At 42.5% G+C, this 16906-nt stretch overlaps 1 protein-coding gene across 2 annotated transcripts in view; it reads left to right on the top strand.

Annotated features, from left to right (window-relative positions):
- Positions 1-16906, top strand: part of arhgap27 (Rho GTPase activating protein 27) — a 46110-nt gene that overhangs the window by 17156 nt on the left and 12048 nt on the right. For both annotated transcript variants that reach the window (XM_033612200.2, XM_078163718.1), the window contains exons 4-7: positions 10988-11446; positions 12941-13180; positions 15777-15857; positions 16051-16173. In XM_033612200.2, the coding sequence (XP_033468091.1) occupies positions 10988-11446; positions 12941-13180; positions 15777-15857; positions 16051-16173 (903 nt within the window). The remainder of the gene's footprint in view (positions 1-10987; positions 11447-12940; positions 13181-15776; positions 15858-16050; positions 16174-16906) is intronic.

The following is a 16906-nucleotide window of genomic DNA, read 5'->3' as shown; positions in this document are numbered from 1 at the left end:
GCAAGCAATAAGCTTCATTCTCATTAAAAACAATTATAAATAGCCGCCTCCAGCTGCTAAAACAGGGCCTTATACATCCATGATTTTAACATGGATTTGTTGTTCATAATGTAGCACTATCGGGGAAAAAATAGGGCTTGCGGTAGTGAGTCTATTCATCCTGAGGGCATCCCAGGAAGATCTTTGATGACGGGAGGCCGTCAGTTTAAAGCCCTGCTTTGTAGCCTGCACAGAACTGATGTGACACGACCAAAATCATCAGCCACTGGCATCACTGAATGTCATCTTATTTGCCAGTTGCCCGATGGCAGTCAACAAGGCGAGTATCGGTGCATCCCTAAAATTCAGATACAACAGTATAATCCTTTCAAGGTTTTTCCGAGGCACATTTGAATGGCAAAGTACCCTCTGTCCGGCCACTACTTAATGTGAAATGGATGTTCCAGGAAGCGTTGATTCACAACTGGCACTTCAAAAGCAATCAACAAGCATAGATGTAGCAACACAAGCCTCAAACCTTATTTTGAGATTAACCCTAGCCCCCCAAAACCTCCACAAAACAGCCACAAATTGCCCTGTTGTCTGCAGACTGGCAAATGTTGCCCCACGTAGAGGGAAGTGATGGTGGAACAATTGGCCTTTAAACCAGACTTCCTGTTTCAGACTTGTGGACTCGGCAGTTTTAACAACACAATGTCTCATCAGAATAGAAAAAGCAGCTCTCCCATTATTATTGTGGGAAAATATTGCTTCCCTTTTTTTCCCCATTATTGTCTGAGTGACCTCCTGAAGTGGTAGAGCGCAAAATACTGTACACGTTACAGCAGCTGCTGCACTTGTAGGTGAAAACATGGTCGTTTTTAGCACCTTTCTTGTTCTGTGACATCTTTTTTTAATATAACCCTGAACTAAAAGCCGTGTACTCCTTAAAGAAAGTTGTTTCCATGACGACAGCTCCTTTTTTTTTATCATATAGGGGCACAAAAGCAGGAAGTAGGTTGAAGTCACCTGCAGAGTTAATGTAGCTCCCTCTAGCTAACCCTCCTCACTGACTTGTTTTCATTGTCTGCTTTTGGCTCATAGCGCGCACAGACAGTTACCCTCTACCCCCCTACCCTGCGCACAGGAATTCATGCATATGAACACACAAACACCGACACTCACCCACCCACACACACACGCACACATGCATCTCACCCAGTCCTCACACAGTCCCTTCCTGCTGCTATTGTAACAGAGCTCACAGTTCTCCTTTCTATCTGGGCTGCAACTGTCACAGCTGCTGCGAGAGGAGGATGTGTGCGTAAGGGTGTCGCCTCTCTCTCTCCCATCACAAGTTCATTGAACGTGATCACACGCTTTCAGTTCAGTGCCTGCCTGTGTATTTGGATTTATGGCTCCTCTAAAGAGAATGATATAAACATGGTGGAGATGTACTCCAGGGTTTGGTCAAGTCACGGGGCCAAGCAGGGCATGACTCTGCCGGTGGTTCCCCAGGTAGGTGATTACAGCGACATTAAATTAGCTTTTATTGCTACGTTGTAAAATTTAATTCTCTGTGGCCAGCGTGCTTTATGTGATAACATGTTTTGATGACAGTTTTGATGACAGCCTTGCTTCCTGCTTTGCGTAAACATGGCACCTCTGCATTTGTTTCTTTTCCTGTACTGAGTAAAGTGGCATAAATAGCGAACTAACAGTGCTGAAGGCTGATGATTAAAAGCTCAGCCGCTGTGAATGCCGGTGTTAATGTTCAGTTTGGATGTTAAAGTCTCTTATTTCAAGTTAATTTCATCTGAAAGTAGCAGCGGGAAACTCTGTATTTGTGCGTTGAGGTCTGAATTTGACACTTTCGTTTGTTGACATCTGCTTTCGATGAGTGTTACAGTCAGTTTTCTGTATATCACCATGACCAGACCTGAGAACAAGTGTTATAGTGTGTAATATCCAACTGATTAGAACGACTAAACATTTTAAAATAGTGCTCAAAATCTTCTATGGTCAAGACAACAGCCATTTTTTCTGTAATTTAGGCCATCTCGGTGGGAGAACACGTGAAAGTGTTCGTCTGAACACTAACTAAGGTATAGGACCAGTCTTGGATGAAGTATTCAGATACATTACTTCAGTGAAAGCACCAGAACATTAGTTTAGAACTTATCCCGTACAAGTAAAATCAAGAATCTAAAGTCAAACATGTATTAAAAGCACAAAAGTAGAAACAGCGAGTGATATATTTATGCATGGTATTATTAGATGGTTAATTATCTATCAATATGTGAGCAACATTTTACCGTCAGCTGGTTTTAACTGCCTTATATAAAGTCATTTATTTCATTAATTCCCATCCTCGGGGTCCAGCCCCTCCTGAGGGCATACAAGGCTGACTGTTAGCCGGCAATCAATAGCCATTTTTACTCAGAGATCATTTCACTACGAAGTCCCTTCTTTATGCTGCCTTTGCATTTTTACACAGAGTCAAACAACAGCGGCATCGTCCATCCCCAGTGTGTGATTTTAGACAATACAGTAGCAACCTGGAAGCAACAGATCGTCTGCCTCTAGTGTGACATAAAACGTACGCGTCTGCAGCGCTTTGTAAACAATAATAATGGCATAACAATCATCTTCTGTCTCTGTTCTATGGCGGCAGAGGATATGAGGCTCCTGGACCTCATTGTTTTTCCAATTCGGCTGCTGTTCTCCTTCTTTTAGTTAGCTGCTAATGGCTATCAGCTGCTTTTTAAATCTCCCAGCGTTGGGTTGCACACATTTGTCAAAACCTGTCCTGTCTGTGGTCCTGTCTTGCCTCCTGCCCCTTTTACACAGGCAGTGTTTTGGCACTGTTACGACCTCTGCTGCTGGTTTAAAGGCAACTCTGTCATTTCATTACAAGATTGTACCTTTTATAAAAAATGGCAAAGCGGAATAACAGCACGAAATTCCCGCCTTGAACAGGCAGTGTAAAAGGGGCTGATGTCGGGCTGTCCGTGAGCATCTGTCGGCCTGGGTTTTGCAGTGTGTCCTAGAGATGCACTGATCCAGCTTTTTCAGTTTCGATACCAATCCCGATGCTGTGGCTTTGAGTATCAGCCGATACCCGATACCGATCCGATACCATGGTTGACCTAAAAAGCTATATACCTTTACATGTAGAACAGAAAAGACTAGAGGCATCAGGCATTGATGAATACACAGTTCTTCCCTAAGATAAAATTAAACAAAATGAAACAGATTAATGCAATGATGAACAGAAATAAACAATTGTGCAACAGCAGTTGAAATAGTGTGAAATACCTCCACACAGCAGATTCTCTCCTTCGCTCCATGACGTATGACGTAGCTCGCGTTGCAATAGATTTAAAGGCAAAGGATCGCCTCAGGTATAGGTTGCATTTTCCAATACCCGATCCATCTATTTTGATGATATTAGGGCCGATATTTGATCCACATATCGGATCGGTGCATCCTTAGTCTGTCCCGCGAGATTATTTTTTTAGCCACTGAGCTCTGTAGCATAAACATTCGTAATTGTTTTAACATAATTGTTACTGGGGCACAGTAAATATCCTTTGTTCTTTCAACAGCAGGTTGTATTGTTAAATTGCTAACTGACTAACTAGCATCTTAAAGCATCCTGTACCCTGTAAGTCCCCTGATTTCCCTTTCTGAATGATGAATACAGACTACTGCCGTGTACTGGTATGGAGAGTAATGTCCTCTCAGGCAGGCACAGAACATACGTGCTGGTTGGCTGTCGGCTGTAGTCTATGCGGTTTTGGCCAAGGCACAGGCAACGTGAGGCGACCAAACAGTACAATGTGAATAGAAGAGGTCATGAGATGGTTAATGAGGTGGGAAAGAAGAAAAACTTGGAGGAATTCAAGAATTTTTCCTTACTAAACCTTCAAATGAAACCATCTGAGAAGTTCAGAGAGAAAATGTCTCTTTGGTAGAACTGCTAACAACTCCTATACATCTTTTTTGTAAGAGGTCAGAAGCCACAAATGTTGGAAACTGTTTGAATCTTTAACAGTGGCTTGTATTTTAGAAAACACAGAGTTTGGCATGTCAAATCCTGAACTAGTCACTTGCTTTCAAATAAATGCAGTGGAGTAAAAAGTACAATATTTCCTTTGAAAACATGGAGTGGTTGACTGACATGTGCGCCTACCTGTATTGAGTGGAATTCCCTTCAAAGCGGCTGCAATCTGTCACATGTTTGCATCATATTGTTTGTTGATGTGTATCTCTTTGTAAAGTTTTCCTTCCATTGCATTGTGGGCGTTCCAGCGTAGCTATTTCAGAGATCAATGATGCAGCTCTTTCATTTCCGCTGTCTGCCTCTGCGGAGCCGTGTTTTGTTGTTTGGAATCAATCTGTTTAGGGGTCAGTTGTCTGGCTGTCCGTATCGATTGCCTCGTGGTTAGATTGAGATCGATAAAGAAGCAAAGTCAGCAAAGTGATAACACTGAATAGACAGATAAAAAAACACACACAGCTGATTGTGAAATCCATAATGTGAAAATGCTTTCCTTCCACTTATTATGCTTTTTACTCATGTTAACCAGTCTTATCTTCTCCTTGGCTCCTCAGCCAAACCAGGAAGAGGTATTTTTATTTTTTACTTAAAGGGTAATTTTGACATTTTTCAACCTGGATGCTATTTTATCATGTGTTTGCGTCTACAAGACTAATGGGCACAACAGTAGAAGAGTGCTGCAGCCGACAGTGATGAAAAGGCTGCAATGTAACTGTGGGCATATTCACCCTCAATTTCCTCAATTTCTGATCATTAAAAGGACTTGTTTATGACACTGGCAGGCTGAGATTGTTACTCTAAGTGTCTGGCAACATTATAGAAAAGACCCTACAGGGAAAGACCTTTTTGTTAGAGAGTAAAATCCTTTTTGTTTAACCAAAAACAGGCCCAAACGTCAATGAAACCACCAGACTCCACTTAAGTAAACAGTAGTTTTAGTGTATATAGAGGCAGCATATATTCACAAATAACTGGGTGAATTAAGAGTTTATTTCAACCAAACCAGAGTTGGTGATTGTTGGAAGAGTGGAAAGACAAACCAAGATGGCTTTTGTGAGTTTTATTTCACTTCTGTCGACTCTAATTGAAGTGTGTGTTTACGATGATACAGTTACTGTTAATTTAAATGGAGTCTGGTGGGTTTGGCGCGGCAATTTCTGGGCTGTTTGCTGGTTAAACGAAAAGGATCTAACTCTTTAAAATAAAGGTCTATCTCTGTAGGGATCCTTTCCATGATGTTGTCAGACACTTAGAATAACAATCTGAGCCTGTCAGTGGTAAAAACAAGCACCTTGACAGTGCGCATTTGCTCATTAACGTTACATTCACGGCTATTCATGGCTGCAGGCTGCAGCTCTCTCTCTCTGGTTGTTCCCATTTGTCACTTTGACACAAAAACAAAGGATCCAAGTGGAAACAAACTGAAGTTACCCTTTATGAAAAAGTAGTAATACCACAATGTAAAAAATACTGCAAGTGAAAGTCCAATATTCAGTAGTATCATAAGTATCATAAGCAAAAGTACTCAAACAGAAAATGGTTCTTTGATGGTGTTGTATTATACCTACATGTTGTATTACAGAATGATTATAACTCAAATTTTACTGCAAAATACCACATCTCTTAAAGGCACTCCTGTGTATTATCACATCTTAAAAGAACATATTTTGTGTAAAACAAGCGGAAATTGAAGTAACAATACTGTATTTAACCACTTATTATTTCAAGTTAAATTGTTGATTCGCTTTTAAAAGGAGTGGCTGAATAACTTTGAGGCAGATTGTGGCAAACAGTTATGAAAGATGAAACTTTAAATTTCTTGCATTGAAATTAAGAAGAAAATACAACTTTAGGGACTCATTTTCACACAATGACTTCATAAAAGGAAGATTTTGTACACCAAACAATGCAGTATATTTTTGAAGTGGACCACATGTTCAAAAAAAAAATCCTCTAATGCAAAGTGACAAGTAACTCCAGCTGTCAAATTAATTAAGTACAATATTTGCTCCCTGAAATGTTGCAGATTAACATCAAAATACCCATGCAAAGTACCTCAAAACTTCACTGAAGCACAGTGTAGGAGTAAATGTCTGTTGGTATCCTTAACATGTCTCGTCTTTACAGCGCTGCACATTTAGCACAGTGATGAAAAGATGCAGCACAGACACACACACAGGTCTCAGGCCTTGGTAAATATAGACCATGAGCTGTGAGACAAGACGTAGTTAAGAGTATCGTCTGTAGGAGTGTAGTCTCTATGTGCCATCATGAAGGCATATAAAAGGCTCTGCAAGAGTGTCATGGTGAGGAATAATCGCCTCAGTGGAGCACAGGTGAGAAAAGAGCAACTTAAAGCAGGATCACATTGTTTTTATTCTGGCAGGGGTCATTTCAAGTGTCACGCTGGGGACACTTTTTATTGCGTCACGGTTTCACAGAGCGCTGAGGACAGAGGCAGCCTTTCATCACAACTTCAGTCCTACTCATAATTGACGTTCTTTAAACAAATTGTTAGCGATGAGTGGGTCCATTTTGCATGTCAGGTTCCGGCCGTGCAGCGAGTCAAATCATCTGCTTATGAAAGTAACATGAAATGGAGGATTCAGCAGCTTCCCTCTATTAGACAGAAACTGAAAATGCACCTTGTGTTAGAAAAACTGGAAAAGGTTTTTATTCGTGAAAGGGCAAGATAATGGCTGATGATAGTGCTGAAGTGTAACCTAGTTGTTAGTTCTCTGCAGTTAGCGTGTGGTCAGATGCTCTCATTTGTGTGGTAGATAATCTCTCTCTCTCTCTATATATATATATATATATATGTTTTTTTTAAACCTAGCATTCATTGTGGCATCCCATAAACACCACAGACTGGCACACGTTAGTCTGCTTTGGGTGGATCACTAATACAGACATAACCTCAGGACGTTACATTGATATGAGAGCATTGAACTCTTGTGTGTGGGTGTTTTTGAAATGTCTAGAATTAGGTAATGATCATATTTGCAGGAAAAACGCCTCTGTGGTGTGTGTGTTTTTTTCAGCTGTGGGCTACTTCCTGTGCTCTGGTGCTCTGTAAGATGCGGAAGGCTGACTTCTTAAGAGCTAAACTGCAAAGAGCAGTGTGCTGAAGGCTGGTACTTAACACTGCTTGACGCTGCTTTTATCTTGTGAAGTACAAGTTCACCAAGCACTGTCATTTTGGAGCTTGTTTTACTTCACAAAATGTCTTTAGAAAAGCACACAGAGCTGGGTGATAATGAAAACATCAAATATCATTTGATTTTTGACCAAATACCTTGAAATGGAAATTGAGACAATATAGGGTTCATGCACAACAACCGCAGTCAAGATAGCAACAAAGATAACAAAAACTAACTCATCTCCTATCGAGCCTAACTTTAGTGGATCATCTGCAGATACTCCACTTCAAAATGAGATTATACTTTTCTATGGATGTCAGTTTTGAGCCACGACGAAGGCCAAAATGTGGTCTGCAACACATAGTACGGCTTGTTGTTTTTAGCCGGTTAAGAGGAGTGAGGAGTCAATAGCGGTATAAAACAGTCAATAGAACAGGTTTTTCAACATTTGTGAATTAGCTGGTAGTGAGGGGAGGGGCTGTACCTGCCGTCTGCAGCGTGCTGTGTTCACTTCACTAAATATTTCCAAAGAGCGCGTTTTCCTTTATCATTTTTTACCAAAACTGGCTGCTCTGATCCTCCTGCAGCCGCGCTGGCCATATTACAGCAACAGATATGTGTGCATGCATGCACAGCGACGACAACAAGCAGGTTGCAGCGAGGAATTTGTGCCTGCCAGACGCTGCCTGCAAAGCGCGTGTCCGTCGGACCCGTCGCGCGCACCCGTCAGGCGCTGAGGTGGCGTGCACTGTTAGTATCGATACTTTTGTAAATTAGTATTGTATCCGGATTCAGCGTTTGAGTATCGATACTTTTCAGAGAATCGATACTTTTGACAACCCTACTATATAGTATGTCAGAAGAAGATTTGGTAACACTTTACTTGAAGGTATCTACATAACGGTCACATGACTTCCAGTTTCAGTTACTCCACCCATCATTGTGTCTTATATGATAAGGTGGGATGGGCACCTTTATCTGTGCGAAGAGATATGCACTGGCTACTTTTCATTTATAAAGTTTTGAACGGCAGCATGCCACCATACCTCAGCACTTTATTGAACTGGTCACATAGTAATTATTCTACACGTTCAACTGATTGCTTAATGCTCGATGTTCCCCGCACTAACACTGAATTTGGTAAAACTGCTTTTCGTTCTTCTGCAGCATCTTCCTGGAACATCTTGCAACGTACATTCAAACTCAACACAATGGTTACTATAGGCCAGTTTAAAACTATGATTACCAACTACCGTACTTTTGAATGTAACTGTTTTTAAAGGTGTTCGGTCTGTTGTTATTTGCTCGTTCTTTGTGATTTTTAATTGTTGTTTGTTGTGCTCTCGACATCATTGTAAATGAGGGCTCGCTCTCAATGATTCCTCGAGATTTAAATAAAGGTTAAATGAAAAATGAAAATGAAATGACACTGTCATAACTATGCAGGTAGAAGACTCGCAACACTGCAGGCTCTCACTGACCTGACGAAGAGCCCGTTTGGGCTCGAAACGTTGTCTTTTTCTGTTATGTAATCTTAAGTTATGTAGTCACTTATTAAAAGAATTCTTCTACCGGGAGCTGCAGTGTTGCGAGTCTTCTACCTGCCTACTTGTATTTTACGGACTCAGCACCTATGAATGAGATGTGCGTGTGCTTTTCTTCTTTTACTGTCATAACTATGACGTGACACGGTCATGAACTTGTCATAAACATTATGTACATGTCATAAATGTTTATGACTGCTGTCATTAAGTGTCATTCGATTTTTGTAATGACAAGTTGACATTGTTTGGGTTGTCTTGATTATGACAACTTGACATTAATTAAAGTGACATTACCAGAAGTTGTCTTTGTCATGACAAGTTGACATTAAATTTGTTCGGGATGTCCTTGTAATGACAACTTGACATTAACATAGTTGTCATGACAAAGTTGTCATGACAAAGACAACTTCTGGTAATGTCACTTTGATTAATGTCAAGTTGTCATAATCAAGACAACCCAAACAATGTCAACTTGTCATTACAAAAACCAAATGACACTTAATGACAGCAGTCATAAACGTTTATGACATGTATATGACAGGTTCATGACCGTGTCATGTCATAGTTATGACAGTGTCACGTCACTCTTATGTAGATACCTTCAAGTAAAGTGTTACCGAAGATTTAGTATGTCCAAATACATAGTATGTCAAATGCAATATGCCAAAAATACCAGGACGTTCTACTACATGTGGTCCGATTTCGCAGTCTGTAAGTCAGCATGCTTTTCTGGCTATTCTGACCCACAATCCTCAGGACAGTGGACGATACGTCACGTTGACTGAGTGGCAAACAGCTAGCAGATCTTTGATAGCTGATTGACAGCTGTCAGATATCCAAATGATGGATGACAGCACACTCAAATAACTGATGACCTGTTGAATAGTAATAATAGGAATTTTAATTGTTTAAGTGAACAAAATAATCATAATTATCACAAACAATAAAGGACGTAACTGTAAAAATAACAATGACAGAGAACTGCAGATGTAATGTCACTGTCACAAATATGATATGTTAGAATCTGCAGTCTATGCAGTTCTAAGTTTAAAGTTAAGCTACATAAATCACAAACAGCAGATAGTTTATCTCCATCTCTGGCAACCTCGGTGAGTGCCGTTTTTTTATCTCCAAGGTAACAGATATAAAAGCAAGAGGGTCAAAGTTCAGGGTGTAACGTTATGCGAAAGTAGTATTTCCTGATTGTGTGCATACTGCATGCAACAGTACGTACTTTTTAAGGGCAGCTTTTACTAAAAGTAAAAAGAAAAGTATGTGATTCGGAACGCACCCATAGGTAGGGACTGTGCGTTATTTATACGAGGGGAGGGGTGGTGCACTTCAAAAATACTTTTTCAAGCACTGGGGAAGGAGTTATGTTTTTTTGATTTGGCTTACGGGAGGGACATTCAACTTTAAATGGTCGCATTTGTATTCATTTTAAATATCCCTAGATTCCCTGAAATCACAAGTGGGTTTGAAAAGCGTGTTTTCTTTAAAAATCTCCACAACCACACTATTTATTACAGCCACAAACTGTCAAATATGGTTATTTATGGTGGAGGGAGGGTCATCCATTTTCCCTCAGTCACTTAAGGGAGGCTCAGGGAAAAATAAAACAGAATCAAATCGAATAGAATCGAGTATCTTTATTGTCTTTGTACATGTACAATGAAATTAGATGCAACCTCCTCAGTGCAAAGATAAGTAAAAAAGAGCTCATAAAAACAAAACAGTAAACAATATGACACTTAAAAAAACTCCCTTATATTGCACTCAAATATTTTTCCACAGAAGAGCCTTTGTGCAAAATATTTGTAGCTCCGGGGAGGCTCATGATACAAGAAAAAAACTTCAGTCACATCTACATCCCTCTACTCTGATAAGTAAAGTACAGCTCCTTTACAAAAAGCTTACAACATGTACAGTGATGAAAATACAAGACTCATCAAGCAACATTCAGTGTCTGGCTGATTTGCTCCCACAAATTTCTTCACTGTCTTTGTTGTGACATTTTGATAGTCCTGACTTACTAAACACTCTGTTGTTGTTGGTGCGTTGATTATTGGGGTGGTCACAAAAGATTCACACACATAATCATCAGTGATGTGGACATAATGACTGAGTGGGTAAAGGCAGGTAGAAGAAAGGCTAGAACTGTCTGATGAGTTCAGAAAATTGCACCATTTTACTGTAATGCAGCCTTTAAAACCTGGAAAAGACAGCACTTCTACATCTGCGTTTATTTTCTGTTTCCACAGGTGGAGAATGAAAGTCTCAAGTCAGCCGTGTACGTCAACGTAGCACAACTTCGCAAAAGCATATCCGAGTCTCCCCCCTCGGCTCCTTCATCCTACTCTCCTTCCTACCTTGACCCAGAGGGATGGGAGGTGCATGTTGACCAAGACAGTGGACAGGAGTACTACTACCACCCCTCCACGGGGCGCACCACCTGGGACAGCCCCTTCGTTGACTCCCCCACGGACCCTGAGCCACCTTGTTCCCCCTCGCCTCCTCAGTCTCCCGCCCTTTCTCAATCCACCGCCTCCCCCCCTGCGTGGACCTCCGACTGGGAGCAGCTGGTGGATGAGACCAGCGGTCGCCCCTACTTCTACAACCCGATGTCTGGGGAGACGTCCTGGGAGCCTCCAGAGCAGCTGAGCCCGTACCCCCCTCTGATGGAGCCTATGAGTGTGCACAGGTTTCACGAGGACGGGCCGGTAAGGACAGCCTGGCTGCTCTACTTAAACTCCCTCTGTCTCCTGTTTTAGCTTCACCCAGGGGAAAGCTGTAAATACAGTCTGCTTTTAATGGAATTAAATCGTCTGCACCTACATAGCAGACAGGACTCATTTTCATCAGGGAAGCTCACAGCACCAGCGCAGAGTGCCCCCATCAGTAGTGTCCCTAACTTTAAAAGACATTTGTCCTCAATCTGAATTGATTTCCTGAGTATCCCAGACAGTCAGGGGAATTCAGGAGAGTTCAAGTGTCCAATGCTTCACTTTATAGGATCATCCCGAACACATTATTCACACGTTAGATAGTTTTCAGCTGTTTCCCTCACAACACAAGCAACAGGTGACCCCTTTTCTGCCCCTTAATGAGGTTTTTTGAGCTAGAAAGAAGAATACTTTGAGGCCATGGAAATGCCATGGCTTATTTATCAAAGTCACGGAAAAGTCATTGAGCTCTGTATCTGGGTCGTAGTGGGAAATTATTCCACTGACAGTGAAATGTAGCAGCATTTTGACACAAAAAACCCTGAAATGTGTTCAGCTGAGACACAACGTAGCAAAATGTTCATCTAAACGGAAACGCATGTGCGCCGCCCTTTTAATATGCCGTGGTTAAGTTCACTTCAGTTCAAAAGAGCTTTATTATTATTATTTTTAAGGAATATTTTTTGGCATTTTTGCTTTATTTGATAGGAAACTCTAGTGTGAAATGGGGAGAGAAAGAGAGGGATGACGTGCAGCAAAGGGCTGGAGGTGCAACTGAGCCTGCAGTCGCTGCAGCATATGTTAACATCGATTGACACAAGCCTCATGTCTGTACATTAAATACAAGGCTGCAGCTAGCAACTGATTAGCTTAGCTTAGCATAAAGACTGGAAACAGAGGGAAACAGCTAGCCTGCCTCTGCCCAAAGGTCGTAGCATTCACGTACCAGCAGGTTAGCTGTTTTCCTCTGTTTCCAGTCCTCGTGCCCAGCTACACTAAACACCTTCTGCTTTATATTTACTGTACAAACATCAGTATGGTATCAATGTTCTCGTCGAACTCTTGCCAAGAAATAGAATTTTTCCAAAAATGTTGATCTGTGCAGGGTTGTTGGTTACTGTTGGTGAACAGTCGGCAGTGATACTGAAAGTAAAAGCCAACCCCAAATTCGATCTAGTTTGGCATCTTGCCTCACTATATTTGCCTTTTTTTTTTCTTTTTTTTTTTTTTTGGTGCCGTGTCTCTTTCACGCGTGCTGTTTACGGTCTGGCACCTGACCTGTGTTTTTATAAAGCCCTGACCTCACGTGAACGCAGTGGGTATAAACGTCCTGAGCACAGAAACTAAGAAAACACAGTAGGAGGGCAGAGTCTCTGCAGATAAATACACCACCACACACTTCCAGTAGATCACAAGTGATGAGCAGTTACCTCTGTGTGAGTCTACACTACGTTATGTGTGTTTTAATGTGTTCTGTGTGTCTATCCCCAGCCTCCTCTACCTGAGGAGGACTACCCCTCAGAGGATTACCCAGCTGCTGAACAGCCAGAGGGATACCAGGAGCTCCTCGCCACGGGCCCTCCCACCCTCCCTAAAGAGTACACCCTCAGCCATATGAGCCGGACCATCATCCCCCGGGCCAACCTGGACCGAAGCACCCCTTCTGGTTGGAACCTCAATGTGGAACCCAATGGGACCTGGGTGTTCACCAGTGAACACTCTCCAGAGCAGGTAGCTCCCAGCACTGACTGATATAAACAGATTCATTTTAACCTGCTGAACACTTTAAAGCCCTTTTCAGACCTGGTGTTAACATGCATCTTGGGTGATCCGATCACAAGTGGGCAGCTCTAAGTCTCTCTGTTCACACCTGGCATATTAGAATGTGTCTTCACACTTGAGTGACCACTTGTGATCAGAGCTCACTTCCCCGCTTTATAGGCAAGTAAACACATGAATAATTTCCGTTTGCAAAGAAAAAATGCATTGTTGTTTTTAAGTGGAAGCAGCAGTGCACTTCCTGTATGTAGTCTGCAGGAAATTAAAAGAAGAAGAAGAAGAAAGAGAAGAAGAAGAAGAAGTCTACTTATCTTGGCGCACAGGCGAAATTAAAACAACACTTATGGGTTTTATTCCTTGGCGTGTTCCAGCCAAACCAAATCGCGCAAGATGTTTGACGCACTTGTAATATATCTTTATGGTCTGATACGGCGTTGGCGTGTCAGTGAGTACGTACTTCCGCCCATGCAGAGGACATCAGCTGAGTAGGTGGTCAGTGCAGCTCAGGACACATTAGTCTGCACACTGCTGAAAGACAGTGGCCATATGCAGCTGAGACCACCTCCAAATGTGGTCTGAACAATCGGATCTCAAGAGGCACTGAGGACGCATTGGGTGCATTCACACCTGTACTAAAGAGCTGTCCGCATGTGATCACCCAGGGCGCATGTTAATACCAGCTGTAAACAAGGCTTAAGAGTATTGGGTAAACATAGATGTTGACATGAAGAGACATTTCCAGCACGGTTACCTTGATGTTTGTTTGCAGAGAGCATTTTGTTGAAAGCGTGCTGATGTCTTTACGGTGTAGAATAATGTTAAACAATCACACGGGGAGCGAAAGAGTGTTATGCAACTCCTTTAGGTCACCCACCTTACTCTTTCATTCTTACTAGAGCCGTAGGATATTTTTTAAAAATTCAGAAGCATTCATTTCTTGTAAAGGAGAGTGCAGATGTCTGCCAGGCAGCCGCCCGCCCCCCAGGCTGCTCACTGCCAGTCGAGACAGTTCTTGTAATTCCAGCAGACGTGGCGCAGCGCATCCCAGAAGCATCCCAGAGGCTTATAAAAATTATAAAAATGTGCGCCTCACCTGTTTTTGATGGAGCCATGGCGTGTTGCACAGATCAGATCGATTTCACCTGCTTACAGGTACTAGATGTGAATATATGTACTATGTGATTATGAGGATTGAGGTATTTTCGATCACTGAAACACAGCGACAGATCGTTGACCCATGTCATCCCCACCTGGATTTTTAATTGTATTTACTTTTTCTGTTGGCTACGGCACAGCTTAGTAGGAGATGAGAACAATGAGCAAAATTTGGTGTGGTATGACACCGTGCAGTGGAAGGAACAAACCCAGGTTGCAGGCAGACCGCACAAGCTATGCCCGGTGGAATTAACCCTCCTACTGTCTTTATAGTTAAAATGGCGATGAAGGTTACAAAGACAGGAGCCCCTTTTACACTGCCAGATTTTCTGCGAATATTGGGCCGTTTTGCCGGCAAGCTGCGAGCGTTTAGACACACAGAGCCGGATTGGCGACTTGATCCGAGGCGCCCAATTTTCCACCTCGTAGGGTAGTCATATTGGCGGAACCCTTTTGGTTTAAAAAGACAGAGGCGCCCTTCCGCCACAGGAGGGGCTGTTGATGACGCCGCACGTGCGACCCACTGCCGGTGGATAAACAGGAAACAGCTGATAGCAGGAATTAGCGAGCAGCTAGTAGCAAGAGGGAAATGCAAACCTGACAGACACTGTAAAGATGAGCAACTGGGGAGACAAGGAATTGCACGCCCTCCTTGCCCTCGCAAACGAAGAGGCCATTAACCGTCAGATGACGGGGACGGTGAAGAACGGGCCGACTTACAAGAGAATCACTGAAGGACTGACCAGCCGTGGCTTCCCTCCCACGTCACTGTTTATGTCACACGCTGAGCTACATGTTTTGTTACTTGCTCACGCCCCGCATTGCCCTGAAAAACGCGCATTCTGTATAAACAAAAGTAGGTAGGCGGCATTTTGCTGCACTCTCTGATTTGTTTTTATACTGCCAATGCTGAAAAAAGACTGTCTAAAATGGGCTAGGGACTAATTCTTTGTCTATCTTTAGTAGATCTTAACACATTAGATATGGAATTAATCTGCACACGCTTCAGTTCAAATTAAGACCAAACCTTTTTTTGGACATCAGTTTTTAAGCCACTGCAAAGGCCAAAATGTGGCTCATAAGAGCCAGTTAGGAGGAATGAGGAGTCGTTGGCAGTCAATAAAAGAGGTTTTTCAACAATCTCCGTAACCACGAGAGGTCCTTGAGCATACAGTCATAAAGGTGCACACAAAATATTAGGCTGATTGGTCCAGTAATTTGCCACATTAGCTGCAGACAGACAGATACAGACACTCACACATGTGCACACACAGGACCAAACACATGATCCCTTGCAGGCTTATGCCTGACGGACACACTGTAACAGTTTCTAATCTGGCAAACAGCATTGAGTTGAGTCATTTTTAACCAAGACATTTTTGTTGTGTAACAGTGGATCAAGTCCAGGGATGATCGAGGGCAGACCTACTACTACCTTAGAGACGGCTCCAAGTCTCAGTGGAACTTGCCTGAGGTAAAGTTCCTTCACTACATGGCGCACCACTTTGCTCATGATGTACAGTAACTGACAATATGTGTCATTCAGGAGTCACATAGTACTTTGTTTTGATTTACAGTAAAACACGTCTTTGAATTTGTCGTGTCATTCCTCAAATTTTCACATTTTTGTAATTAAAATAAACTTAAACGTCTTTCGGTCCCTCCAGGTCCCTGTAGCTCCAGGCCATTCCAGAATGGAAAATGGTGTCGAGGCAGACAACACATCAGTCATCAAGAACTGGAGACACACCATGGGACCTGCACAGTTCAGCTCAGCCCAGGATGATGGGGTACACTCATACTTTCACACACTCAGACCTGCATGTACATGTATACGCTGTATCCCACGTCCAGGGTGTGTCAGCTGGCTTCAACAGAACGGTTTAGTCAGGCAGAAGTAGTGAGGGTGAGTCCCTGTTCAACAACCGACACTCCCAGCTTTTTAAACCCGTATTTAGCAAGGCAAATCAACTGCGGTGCATTCGTATTTACAGTAGCAGCCTGAGGACAGAGCTGCAGGCAGAGGGAGGGTTATTGTACACAAACACTTGGGATACAAATAAGGGCTTTTTACTTTCTGAGCAGTCATGAGTTCAACACTTTGCTCAAGGGCACAGCAGTAGTATGTTTATGTGTTCATGTCTCCCCATTAGGTGTAACAAAAAACAGTTACTTGATCTCTTAATAATTTTTTATAAATGTGTCTCCCCGGTGTGGTTGGATTTGGCACATACAGGGTGTAACTATGCATGCCATGGCCAAAAGTATGTAGACACCTGAACATTCCAGACGTATGTGATTATTCATTACAAAACAACAGGCGTTAATGTTCTGCTTATCAGCCTCCAATCTTCCACCAGATTTTGTAACCTGGCTGCAGAAATTTGCTCCTGTTCAGACACAAGAGCGTTATCGAGGCTCAACACCGATGTCAGTGATCAGGTCCGGCTCGTAGTCGGTGTTCCACTTAATCCTAGAGTTGTTAGATAGGGCTGAGGTCAGAGCTCTGTGCTGGCCAGTCAA

This window comes from Epinephelus lanceolatus, chromosome 21, assembly GCF_041903045.1.
Source record: "Epinephelus lanceolatus isolate andai-2023 chromosome 21, ASM4190304v1, whole genome shotgun sequence".
Lineage (NCBI taxonomy): Eukaryota > Metazoa > Chordata > Actinopteri > Perciformes > Serranidae > Epinephelus > Epinephelus lanceolatus.
Note: the sequence above shows the minus strand (reverse complement) of the source record. Positions and strands in the feature narration are given on the sequence as shown.